Here is a 13,046-nt window from a genome sequence, read left to right on the forward strand (position 1 = left end):
GAGAGGTGACAGCCTTTGCAAGCATTCCATTTTTATTGGCCAGATAAAAAAAAAAGTCTGATGTTTCCATCACAAATGGGAATATTTCTGTCAAGCTGAGGTTTTACCAACATCAAGAGAGTCCCGTTAGCAAAAGTATCCCTTTAATTTCAGGTGTTTCTTTCAAAATGGTTCTTAGAAAAATAATATATATAGTCCTACATGTAAACTTCATTCCTGCCGAGCGCCATGAGCCCCCCGTGTCACTCATCCTTGCCATCCTCTTTGGAGTTCCTCTGCAGGACGGGGCTCAGTTTGGTTTGCAGAACAGCTGCCAGTTTTTTGGAGGTTTTCTTCAGGAAGGCGCTGCCGGGGTGGACGCCGCTGACGTGCAGGTACAGGTCCTCCTGCGTGGGGCCCGTGTAGCCGCAGTCCTCGCACACGTACAGCTTGTCCCTCCGCTGCTTGTAGGCGTACTGCTGCTGCACGCCGTGGATCTTCTTCAGGTGTGACTCCAGCGAGCAGCGCTGCGTGAAGGCCTTGTTGCAAACCTCACACTTGTAAGGACGAATGCCTGCAGCCAGAGAAGAGAGGGGTTACCTGTTATGTCACCTGTAGCCCGAGTCTTGTTTCCTACAGCCAGCCAAGAGCGAGGCTCTGGCACATCAGCTGCCGAGAATGCACCAAGCAACCCAAGGAGCTGCCTCTCTAAACAAAACATCCTCGTTTTAGGCTAAGGTTTTCAGGAATGGATTGATTTATTTAAGCATAGAAAACCTAGGAATGTTTTGAGAAGGTGCAGGCAGGTGCTGAGGATAACAAATGCCCATCAGTGGCTTGGTCCTGAGGCAGCCATTATCAACTCCTGCAAAACTTATTTCAGACCCCTGACTCTTTGAAATCCTGTTATTAGGTAAAACTATCCGTTTCAGCTTTTATAATGGCTTTTCTAATGAATGAAAACTTCTGTCTTGGTAAGATTTTATTTTCTCTCTTTTGGTTTAATGGGGCTTCAGTGAACAGCAGTGAATCAGTACAGTGATCCCAAGTGCTTTCCTACAATACAGATTTGATGACTGGGATTACAAATTTCTAGAAGAGAAGTGCAGGAAGATGAAAGAAATAACTACTCTGTGTGTTTCCAGAGGAGGGAGAAGAAACTGACTTGTGATTTGAAAGCCCAGACAACCAACATCACAAAAATCAATTTTACCACCAATCAACACTGATTTAACAACAACCCCCCCAGTGCTTAAAGAGCTGAGGATTTATCAACACTTGAAAGAATATAAACCAGCATGAATTCTACTTACTAGACTAGATCAGTAAGTTTCCAAGCAAAGACCACCCTTAAAACTGATATAAGGAGTCACACCTAACCCCCTCTTTTCCCCAGTGAAGATCAGATCTATGGTGAGTCAGGCAGAAATGGGTAAACCAGACTCATCTGTTCAGACACTTGTGACTTTGTGATTGCATTAAGTTACCAGACAGGAGCTGATCTTTCTACCAGAAATCCAACCTAATTAAATGTTCCAATAGAAGTTATTGTTCAGTTGAAAGAGGTTATCCCAGTGCACCAGATTAAACTATCGAGACAAAAGTTTCCTAATGCCTGCTGCTGTGAAATTGCTTCATTTCCATTAAACTGCAGTTGGAGAGAAAGCCCAAACCTTCATTAGAATTCACACATAAAAAGCAGTTTCATGCTCATTTGAAGGCAATTTAAACCTCCCCCATCTTTGGTGCCTGCTCCAGTGCTCCACAGGCAGGAACACAAGCACAGAAAGGGTAGTGCCAGGATGGCACAGCCCATCAGAGCTGTGGGAACCTCTTAATCACTTAGGAATCATTTTAAATCATTTAGGAATCATTTTAAATCATTTAGGAATCATTTTAAATTATTTTGACAGGAGACCCTCTTGGATTTATTTTCTGACTCAGATGAGGGGACAGCTTGAAAAATCACTTCTTTTGGAGGCACTGACTCCACACTCCAGCCATACCCCAGTGGCAGCTCTCCTCCCCACATGAAAGCTTTGCAAATAAACCCAAACAGCCCAAAACATTGCCTCCAGCCAATGCCTTCCCATCCAAACAGCTGTCATTGTTTTGAGGGGCTCTACTACCAAGAAACAGCTCCTGCCTACCAACATCCTTGTGGCACTTCTAGCAGTTCACCTGATTAATGGGGCCCTGCAGAGCAAGCTCAAATAATCTCCAGCTCCCATTAGGTGACCACACATCTGGGAAGATGGGATCTGGAAAGATGTGGTGGATGCACCTTTGGGGTGCCCGACAGTGCAAAGCCAAAACCTTCTGAGCACAGCCAGCTTGGCCCACCAGGAAGCATTGCCTTTGGTGAGGATGGGGTTGATGTTTATTTAAGCCATTGCTTCCATCAAGGAAAAATAAAGGCAATGAAACTGGCATCAGTCTCCCTGCTCCAGGCTGGGTTAAAGACTTCTGGGAAAAGTGAGCTGGATTTGAGGCAACAGAAACACAACCACTGCTATTTGGGATGGACTCAGGAACTGACCCCACAGACAGCACATCCTCCAGCCTGGGGGAGGCACAGCATGAACCACACTCTGGTTCCTCCACAGATATTTCCAAATCAAGCCAAAATCCCATCCTGCAATCAGCTGCGAAGGCTCTCAACAGCAAAAATCCCCAGGAAACTGCTGCTCGTGGCCTCTAGAGGGCCATGCGTTTTCATGGAGCTCCTGCCTCCGCTGATCGCTGCGCAGGGATAACTGTGCGTGTGGCTCGCTGTCCCGGGGTGGTTATCCCAGGCAGGTTATCCTGGGGAGTTACCCCAGCCTCGCTGCCCCAGGCATGGCAGCACGGGGCTGTGTCTGCACCGGGTGTGCATGGCAGGTCCTGCACCCTCACTGCTTCACACGGATTGCAACAGCTCTCCTCAAATTCCATAATTCCCAGGACTTTTCTCTGTCCACGCTCAAGTCTTCCCCTTTTCTCCACTGCGTCCCCACTATTTTCTGCAAATGTCATTAACCGGGACTTCGTGTTACGATCTTGCCAGGTTACCCCCACCCTCTCCTTGCCCTTGCTCCATCCCACCCCCTCTCCCCGGAGCCTCCCGCGGGTCCCCAGGGAACGCATTCTCACCAGTATGGGTCCGGACATGCCTTTTCAGATCAAAGGTGTCGTTGAAGCCTTTTCCACAGAAGGTGCACAAGTGTCTCTTCACCTGGCTGTGGCACTTGATGTGACGGTTGAGCATCCTCTGCAGGCGAAAGCCTTTGCCACACAGCTCGCAGCTATGCAGGGTGGCATCACTGCAGGTCCCAGTGGTGAACTGAGGAGTGGGAGAGGACTGTGTGAGCATTGGGATGAACAACAGGGGACCAACATAAGAAATAAAGCAAAACAAGAAGGGCTTATTGTGGCATTAGGAAAAAAAAAAAAAAAAAGGGGGGGGGTGGGTATATATTAAAAATTAAAAGTGAAAGCATTCAAGATTTTCCTGCTGGGTGAAACCTTCACGCTTTCCTGGCAATCAAGCAGGGAACTTAATGTGCACAGCTTGGGACTGAGGCATCTCTGGCCAGCTTGGATTCAGGTGTTAAACCAAATTCTGTGTAGCGGTTTCCTTCCAGAGGTAGCAACCCTTATCCAGCTACATCCATGAACACAAGGGCTTAGGCTCCAAGTCCCTCTCTGGGACCACACGTGTGTTTGCTCCTGCACTCAGCTGATATCCTGGATGGAGAAGGGAAGTCCTCTCTGGTGCAAGAGAGTTGTTTTATGTGCTGCCTTCATTAGTCACGCCGCCAACTGCTCCAGGTCCCTCAAAAACCAGACAGCAGTGATAAAAAAGGTGGTTTTGGAGAGATAAACCCAAGGCACGTTGTGCTGACTCAGCAGAGACTGAAACAATGGGCCTAATCTTCCCCCGTTGGTGTCCCCGGCTCGTTAATTAACAGCAAAGCGACATTAGGGGGTAATCTCATTCCCGCTCCTAGCACCGAAAGCATTGCGCCAACACCATGGCATAACTTGACTAAAGAAGACACTGATGGTTCAGCTCCTGGGAAGATCATTCCTCAGAGGGAAGGCTTAATGTCTGGAAAGTGTAAATACTGCGCTGCTGGTTTAATTATTCCTGGTGGAATAAACACGGACATGGCCCCTGTTAGACGCCCGGGATGAGGGAAAGCCAGCAGAGCAGGCAGGACCACGTGCACACATCCATCGGCTGAAAAAAACCTCCTCTGCTGAAACGAGGTTTTACTGTGACAGTCAGGAATAACCCAGGTTAAATTATACAAAGTAGGTTAAAGTCAAACAGCAGCAGGGAGGGCTTTTAGAAAGACAGGAATACGTCCGTTCTTTTTCCTGAAGTGCCAGTTACTTTTACCGCTCCTCCTCCTCCTCTGCTTACTACGGAAGCAACGCTACTCGAAATTGTAAAGAAAGATTAAATAAAACGGCAGCTGTGAAACCACGAGGTGTGAAACTGGAGGGGGAGCCATCTGGGAAGAATCTGTTGGGCAACAGGGCTATGACTCCACCCCAATCATCTGCATATAGCCGAGGTGAAATCTAATCATGAGACTTAAGAACACGGTGACTGAAAAGCTGTCAGCCCGGCACAGACAATGGTAATTTTTACAGCTCCATCCAGCAAAGCAGTAGCCAGGATTTAACGAGGTGTTAACTACCAGTGGTAAACACATCTCCTTCTGCCTAGCACTGGGGTGGCCTGGCTCCACCTCTGCTGAGGGGATCCTGGATGCTCAGAGAGAGACTCTGCGCTGTTTGCAAGCTCGGTGTTGAGTTCTCAGGTACCACGACGACCTGAGGACCGTGATCAATTTGCCTTCTCAGCCTTGGGACGGAAATCACTGCCCTGCTCTGCAGGTTGTGTCCAGGAAACGCCCAGACAGGCAGAGCTCCTGCCCATGCAGCCGGGACGCTCTTCAGTCAGTCAGTGGACAGATGACTGCTTCATTTCACCCAAGGTCTACCTCAAGGTGGCAATGGTCTTTCACAGCTATGGAGGAGAAACTTTAGCTGCTTCTTGATAGCCCAAGGAGAGAGGGGGAAAGCGTGAAGAGGCACCCCAGCCTTCTCGTGAAGGCTTGAGTACAACCTAGAAGGCAGCTTTTAAGGAGGCCCCACGCTAAGGAACAAGATCCACCCACGCACCATGGGGCATGACTTCTAGCTGCCAGGGCTGGTCCTTCCTGGCTGGGTTCAGAGCTCCTGCGGGACCCGAGCCAAGCAGGTCAGGGGCAGCACGTCCCAGGAAAGGATAAGAGAAGGCAAAGGGCACTAGAAGATTATGGCACATCGCTTACGAAGCTTTCCCTCCTGCTGCCATCCTATGGCCGGCTGCTCCACCTCGGTGCGCAGGACAGGTGCTGTCACCGCTAGCAAAGAGAGCCCGAGCGACTGTTGTCACCTGGTGTCCCCGGGCAGCGGCCAGGCCATGACCTTGAATTGGGGTCACCCCACTGCCAGAGAAGAGATGGTTGGGATGCGAGCGGTTACCTTGATTTTTGACCTGACCATGGGGCGCTTGATGGCCAGGTCCAGCAGCATCCCCCCGCCCGTGCCCAGCTCGCCGGGGGCGGGTTGGGGCGTCGGGGGGTCGCTGGGCTCGGCGTCCCGGGTCCCGCTGCTGCCGCTGCTCTCCAGGCTGCAGCTGTCTTCATAGCCCAGCAGCACGCAGCCGATCCCGCCTGCAACGGGGTGGGGATGCGATAAAGCGGGGGGACCCCGGAGCCGCGGGCAGGGCGGGGAGGCGGCGGGCGGGAGCCGGCGGGCCCCGGTGTTTAACCTGCGGGCGGGCCGCTGGCGGCGGGGGAGGATCCCCGGCTCACGCTGCAATCGGAAACTCAAACACGAACGGTCCCAAAGTTCAAACAAGCCACTCCGCCGCCTTCCCGTTATACCCCGGGCAAGGGCAGGAGGAGCGGGAGGAGGAGGAGAGGGGGAGGCCAGGAGTACATCACCCTCCCCCCGCCCCCCCGCCCTGGGTCCCCTGGGTCTTTCCTTCTCCTCCCCCAGCCACCTTTCTCATGCAAACGAGGTTTCCCACCTTCCTGGACACACACACACACATACATTCCCCCCCCGCGCCCCCCAACTCCTCACCCCGCCATCTCCGGGGGCTCCCCGGGATGGGAGACGCTGCCAGGCACGGGGGCAGCACGGCCCGGCGGGGCCGGCACCTCTGCCGCTGCCCGGGGACTTTTCCCCCGAGTGTTGTCCGTGTCCCCTCCGCCGCGTTTCGCACAGCCCTCTCGAAGTCGCCGCCCGCCCCCTCGGGGCTACCCCGGCCCGGCAAAGCTCCCTCCCCAAGTCGCCCCCTCCGCCGACCGCGGGGACCCCGCTCCCTCCGTCCCGCAGGGCGGCGGCCGCCGGCGCCGTACCTGGGATGTAGGTGTCGGCTCTCTCCTCGTCGGGCAGCCCATCCCAGCTGCGCACCGCCGGCTGCGGGCTCCGGCGCTTCACCAGGAAGGCTCTGGGCATGGCGAGGGCAGGGGGCACGGCTGGGCACGGAGCGGAGCGGCCGCTTCAGCCCCGCCGCCCGGCCGCAGCCCGACGGGGCGCGGGCGCTGCGCTGCCGTCCGGGGGAGCGGGACCGCACGCACCGGGCAGAGCCGCTGAGGCGCGGGGAGGGGAAGGGGAGGGGAGGAGAGGGGAGAAGGTGGGGGGGGGGGAGGGAAGGAAAGTTTCATAAGGTGGAATAGAAAAATGCACCAGGAAACTTGGGAAGGAGCATGCGTGCTGCAAACATAACGGTGTCAACAAGTCTGCTTACCTGTCCGACCGGTTGGAGCAGCTGAGCTTTGTTCCAGCCCTTCCTAAGGCATGAATGTTTGCGAAAGAATTTAACGTCTGAAAATTAAGAAAAAAGAAACAAAAAACAACAACAAAAAAAAACCACCAAAAACAAAACCAATCAAAAAACCCAAAGGAGGAGGGAGCCCTGCCACTGCCGCCTGCCCGCGCCCCGCCGGTGGAGCCCCCGCCGGGTCGGACCCGCTGCCCCTCTCTCCGCCGCCGCACCGGGATACCCTGCCGGGAACGGGGGCCGGGAGTGCTCCCCGCTCTCCACTACGGGTCCCGCCGCCCACGGGGGGCTGAGCAGAGACAGCCTCGGGACAGCCCGTCGAGGGGAAGACTTGCCGAGGTGCCGGGAAAGAGGCCGAGCTGTCCTCGGGGCAGCAGCAGGAAGAGAAAGTTGTTATTATTTTTTCTTAATGACTAGCTTTTCTTCTGTTCAGAAAAAAAAGAGAAAAAAAGATTTTTATTCTTTTTCAGTCATTGATTTAGAATTAAAAACGTGTCACAGACTTTTTTCTCCCCCACTACTTTTTTTTTTTTTTAATTTTATTTGTCCCTTGTTGTCTTTCCCCTCTTCCCAAAGTGGAAATGAAACAAAGACAAGAGGTTAGGGTATTGGGGAAGGAAGCAAAAGAAACAGAAGAAAACCCACAAGACGTCTGCGAGCAGAGCAGAGACTGCGCCTAACGTGGCCTTGGGTGTTTTAACAACATTCAGGGATTCCCGCCTCCTCTTCAATCTGCTTTTTTATTCAAAGCAGTGGAGACGCACTTGGTTCATCCCTGCAGCAGAGACGGCACTGGGCTGGAGCAGTTGCGGGAATGAGCACCAGGAGCTGTTTCCCCACATGAAGGAAGAGGCCTTTCAAATGGAGTCACTCCTTTCTGAGGAGTCGCTTTCCTCCCACAGGACAGGGGGAATTGATGGGAGTTTCACTGTCGGTTTCATTGAGACCAAGATTTAACTTCAGGGGCTGGACCTGGAGCCTCTGAAAGGAACACACCTTCAAATATGGCCAAATGAAAGAGCTCTGCTGGATGCATGTCCCCTTTAGCCTCCTGGGCGTGAGATCTCATGGGGGTCTGAGCCTGGGGGTGTGGGACAGCCTGGAGCCCCAGGGGTAAAGCTCCAGCCCCACATCAGGTGATGCACTGTCAGAGAGCTCCTCCAGCAATCTGTATTTCCATCAGGGTATCCCAGCACCTACTTGCTCCCCATACTCCTGTGGGGAGCTTACAGTTTCCACAGGTACCAGGTGAGAAGCCACCTCAGCATGGCTTAGGGCAATACCTCAGCAAGACCGCACATAAAAACCTTCCCTTTCTCTCTTTCTCTTTCAGGCTATGTAATTTCTCTGTTATGTCTGAGATTTTGCTCCAGGACAAAATACAGCTATGTGGGGCTTAATTGATTTTTTTTTTTCAGTGCTTTCAACTTGAGGTTTCTTTTATTTTAACGACTCCTTGTCTTTTAAGCGAAAGAGGTAGCAAATGACATTAATCAGAGCGCTCCCAAGCCAAAAGCTTGCTGAGACGACTTCACTGTCATCTGGGCTTTCTCAATTTAATGAGGTCCTGGAGCACACACTTCACTTCCATCGGGTGCTCCAAGTCAGACGTGCAGTTACAAGCATGGCTGAATCAGGAATAATAACAACAATAATAATAATATCATCAGTTCTGGAGCCTTGACACGAGTGGTCAGGGCTGAGGTGTGCCCAGCACCACTGGAGACACAGAGTGGAAAGTCCTGGAGCCTCTGGCAGGGCAGGAGGAGCTGGGCAGACAGGCAGCAGCCCCACGGAGGAGAGCATTCCAGTGGTAGTGGGCTGCCTACCTGCTGAGTTGCAAGGTGGAAATGCAGACTGTTGACTGTCAGTGTTGTTTGGCTGGAGCCCATAGGAAAACCATACTGCCTTTCCTACAAATACCATTCCTTGGTGTTTTCTAACCTGGAGGAGCCTGTGAAGCATGCTTGCGGCATGACCCCACCAACACCATTGCAGGCAGGCACATGCAGCACCACGAAGTGGGATCTTTGGGGATCTTTGTCTTCAGCAAGGCAGCCCACAGACACTGGATGGCCATATCCTTCTCCATGCTCCCACTGGAGCAAATGTTGCATGTACAGCTTCAGCACTGTAATTAAACTCGATAAATAATGATGCTAACGAAGTAATGGCACAAACATTTCTGTAGGATCTTGTTTAATTTTCAGCATTGCTTGGGTGTGGGAGAAAATCTAGCATGTTAAATTAATATTTCGGGTGTAAATCAAATCAAATGTACCAAATTCCCCGTAGGGTCAAAGCATAGTGGGACCCCACCCTTACAGATTTGACTACTAAAATGTGTTTCATTTCACTCAGATAATTTGGGAGTGAAGAGAAGAGATGGGATCAAAGAAAGAAGCAGCCGTGTGTCGCTGTCTCAATCACACCCCGTCCCTTCCCAAAGTAACCCTGTGTGGGTTTGGATGGGTGGCCATGGGGGAGGGGCAGGTGGACTCATCCCACTCATTCTGGAGGACCCCATGCCACTGCCAGCATCACCCCCTTGATGCGGCAGCCCGGAGGGAGTGGGGACAGTGTGCTTAGGGGCAAGGACCAGGTGTAGGGAGCAAGGGAAGGAGCTGGGCTTGAGGAGAGCAGGGGGAGAGATACTCGGGAAAGGAGGTGTAAGGAAGGCACTGCTCAGGGAACAATGGCTCAGTTTGATCTGCGCACAGGGAATATTTCAGCTGTGATCCCAGGCTGCCCTGTCTGTTCTTCTTGCCTAGGCTACTTTTCACCACAATCAGCAGGATGGCCCAGGCAGGGATGAGGGTTTGATTGCACAGCCTGTCAGAACTGAATTATATTGAAAGGCACATTTCCTCAGCAGTGCCAGGGCAATGCCTTTAGCATGGAATCCAGCAAAGGGACCTTCCTGCTCAACTCCCAGTGGCATCTTGTCCCCAGACATCACTCCTCTGGCATGGGAATGGAGGGAGTCCAGCAGGTCCACCTGCAAGGCCTGGGGGTGCTCTGCCCACAAGGCTGAGAGCAGTCACCCAGGACCCCTTTTCTGGCCCCTTCTCATGATTTTGAGCCCAGCCAGGCGAGACAGAGATGAGAACCTGGCTGGTACAGCAGCTTGGCCGTGCAACCTTTCACTTCCAATTCCCAGCAGAACTTAGGTGGGGGGATTTATACAAGTTTACTGACCACACAGGAGAGGCCACAGCTTCATACCCTTAGGAAGATGAACCTTCACCTTCAGGGTCTGTAGTATTCTTGACACACCATGGCTAGGACACCTGGGTTGCTGCAGGTCACCCAAAAACCTAGCTGACACCCCCTTGGCTGTGAGCCTCCACGCTTCTCTCAAGAGGCATTTTGGGAGAGGTGGGGAGGAGTCTGGGTGTCAAAACACTGCTTACTCTGCAAGACACACCCTGGTGTGACATCCCTTCCCTGAAACTCTCAATGTGCCCCATCCGAGGTGGGATGGTGAGCACAAAGCCCAGGAGTAGGCACCGCCAGGCCACCAGAAACCCCGGGGTCAGATGCCAGCCACCTCACAGAAGGAAGATGCTCTGATTGCAACCTCAGGAAAGATTAGAGCAAGAGAGAGTATCTCCTGTGCAGCCTTTTCCAACCTCCTGCCTCCTTGGATTAACCAGTGGAGGTCAAACATGCTACAGGGTCTTTCAGGACTGTGGGGACTGCATCTTAAAATCCCACAGAAAATCACAATGTTCCCCTGTTCTGGAAGAAACCCTCTCCTTGGTCACATGCTGCTTCCAGCCCCGGCTTTCCTTCCCCCTGGCTGTCTCTGTGCTGCAGCTCAGCATCTGTCTGCGAGGAGCCGAGGTGCTCCCGGAGATGCTCCGGTCCTGCCCGCGCTCCATCGCACGCCCGCGGCAGCGGGGGTGACTCAGCCGGGTTTCGGCGGCAGCCGCCTGCACGCACACACCGTGCCTTGCCCGGGGGGCTGCTCTTGGCTCCGCGGGCAGCTTCCCACCCAAAGCACGGCGTTTGCGTGAGCGCTGGCCCGCGGTGCCGCGGAGGTCAGGGGGATGTGAGCACTGCTGGGGTGGCACGGGCTGGCAGAGCAAAGAGCTGCCCTGGTCACCCTCTTCTGCCAGCTCTGGGGCCAAACCTGGCCACTGGAAAGCCCTGCTTCCAAGCCAGATTTTGGCAGCTCTCCTGTTTAGATGAGGAAACACTTCACCGCAGCGGCAGGAGCCAGAGTGGCTCCGTGCCAGCATTATCTTGGAAGGAGGGAGCAGTGGCTCTGCAGGCTGCCCCAGTTTGGAGGGCGATCTGCTTTCCTTGACTGAGCAGGGAGGGATGGAGAAGGTGCCAGCTGAGGGGAGATGGCTCCCCAGGCTGCGGCAGAACCTGCCCTGCCTGTGCTTCCCTGCCGCGTTTCAAAGCAACCCACCGAGCTGACTCACCGGGCTCCTGTCTCCCTGCCTCCCACGGCCCCTGCCACTCCCGGCGTCTCCCTGTCTTTCTCGACCTATAGCTCCACTTCCTTCCCACTCTCCCCAGCCGGCTCAGCACTGTCTCTATGGCCGCCCGTTCACTGGCTCTGCTTCCTCGGGGTGCTCGGCATCACCACAGGTTCCCATCGAGCCTACAGGTCCCACTCCCTGTGGAAATGGCCCCCTGTGAGGTCTGTGGTGGGTGTTGACCCCAGCAGTGTCCCCTGTGGTATTCTCCCCAGTGGTATCCATGACCCTGTGCTTGGGGGAAGAGTCTGCTGGAGGATCTTCCGTGCCTCACATCCCCTACACATAGTCCAGCACCACTCCGGGAGGACAGTGACCCTCTTGGAGAGATGTCCACTCTCACAAGGTGGTCAGCAGAGCCCTGAGCTCTCAGACTGATGTGAAAAGGTGATGAGCATCTGTCTCTGGAGATCTCTGAAGCCCCTTGCCAGCTTTGACTGCACTGTCAAGCTCGGTGGGTTTTTGTTGCTTGGTTTCCTGTAATCCTACTGCCCGGTGTTTCCTCACTGGGAATTTCAGTGTGTTCCTATCAGCCTGATACAGCAGCAAAGGTTCCAAAGGTAGTGAAATCCCAGGAGTATCCCACAAGTCAGTAGCTAAACAGTGGACAGAAAGCTACTCCCTCTGAATGTTTCTGCTGTGCTTCAAAATACATCACTTTTATTAGACACCAGCAAATCCACAAGGGCTCTAACTTCCAAAAACTTCCATGCAAGTCAGAGCCCCTCCAGCCTCTTCCAGTAACCACTCACTGCTGGTGATTCCCCTCACTGCCCTGTGTTCCTCCGGTGTTTTCACAAGAGACATCTCAAATCCAACAGCCGTGTGAACAGTGAAGAGATGGGGCAGCAGCCCCTCAACCCTTCTTGCCCACTTGTTTGGATTTTGGATTCTCTGGCAGGTCACAGGAAGCTTCAGCCAGATGGGCTTGGCCACATGAGCAGCTTCCAAACTCAGTCTCTGGAGGGGGCTGCTGGAAGGCAGTGGAAAGGATGCCACAGGTGGTGTGCTGGCACCCCACTCCCTGGTTTTATCCTTGTGAAAGGCATTTTCCCTCCTTGCATTATGCTCAACTCGTCATCACCACATCTCGCTGTTCCCAGTTTGCTGCCCAGCCGGAGTCTGCTTCCCATGCAGCTGGGAGGTACTGCCCTGGAAAAGACAAGTTCTCCCTGACACTGGGATGCACAGCACATCGGGATGCGCTGTTTTTGGGAGGCACTGCACTTCACTGCTCACGGAGGATGAGAGCTCAAGAAAGGAATGCGAGGCCCATTAGCTGACTGAGATGACAAGTATTTGTCGGGGGTTTGGGGAAACAAGGGGAAAGCTCTTCGTGAAAAGCTGGTGGAAAAAAGCTGGATGAGCCACAACTGGGGGCTGACTCAGTCTCTTTCCAGGTTCCTAAAAATAATGAGCGTGCCTTTGAAACCCGTGCTTCCCACAGCTGGCACGGCATGATAAGCTGTGCTTCCCCCCTCCCACAAGCCCTGCCATCTCTGCCATCCCCCTCCAAGCTCAGACCTCGGTGGTAGAAAATCATCTGTCCTCTCCCCATGGCACCTCTGGGGCCCCCCAAGGCTTCCTCATTCCTGCCGGATGACGGCTGCTATAAATCCCATTGTATGCATATGGAGTTCAAGCATTTCTTTACCATTTCAAAAATCTCCAGGAGGGGCTAGGTGCTGTCCCTGCCATCCCTCTCCTTTTGCAGGATTATTAGAGTGAGAAAGAAGTGATAAGGGCAG

At 53.4% G+C, this 13,046-nt stretch overlaps 1 protein-coding gene across 1 annotated transcript; it reads right to left on the bottom strand.

Moving 5' to 3' along the window:
- Nucleotides 1-11: 11 nt before the first annotated feature.
- On the bottom strand, nucleotides 12-6,589 carry OVOL2 (ovo like zinc finger 2). The gene is made up of 4 exons (XM_005523244.2): nucleotides 6,384-6,589; nucleotides 5,500-5,690; nucleotides 3,112-3,301; nucleotides 12-553 (listed from the first exon to the last, which is right to left on the bottom strand). The coding sequence occupies exons 1-4, from the start codon at nucleotides 6,481-6,483 to the stop codon at nucleotides 243-245; spliced, it is 792 nt and encodes a 263-aa protein (XP_005523301.1). The 5' UTR covers nucleotides 6,484-6,589; the 3' UTR covers nucleotides 12-242.
- Between the last annotated feature and the right edge of the window lie 6,457 nt (nucleotides 6,590-13,046).

Source organism: Pseudopodoces humilis, chromosome 3, assembly GCF_049639895.1.
Source record: "Pseudopodoces humilis isolate 2021_Gansu_Grassland_sample_001 chromosome 3, ASM4963989v1, whole genome shotgun sequence".
Classification (NCBI taxonomy): Eukaryota; Metazoa; Chordata; class Aves; order Passeriformes; family Paridae; genus Pseudopodoces; species Pseudopodoces humilis.

Coding starts and splice junctions, on each gene's coding strand:
- OVOL2 (XM_005523244.2), bottom strand. CDS start 6,483: ATGCCCAGAGCCTTCCTGGTGAAGCGCCGGAGCCCGCAGCCGGCGGTG. Junction 5,691..6,383: donor AGCCGACACCTACATCCCAG/GTACGGCGCCGG, acceptor ACCCCGTTGCAG/GCGGGATCGGCTGCGTGCTG. Junction 3,302..5,499: donor TGGTCAGGTCAAAAATCAAG/GTAACCGCTCGC, acceptor CCCACTCCTCAG/TTCACCACTGGGACCTGCAG.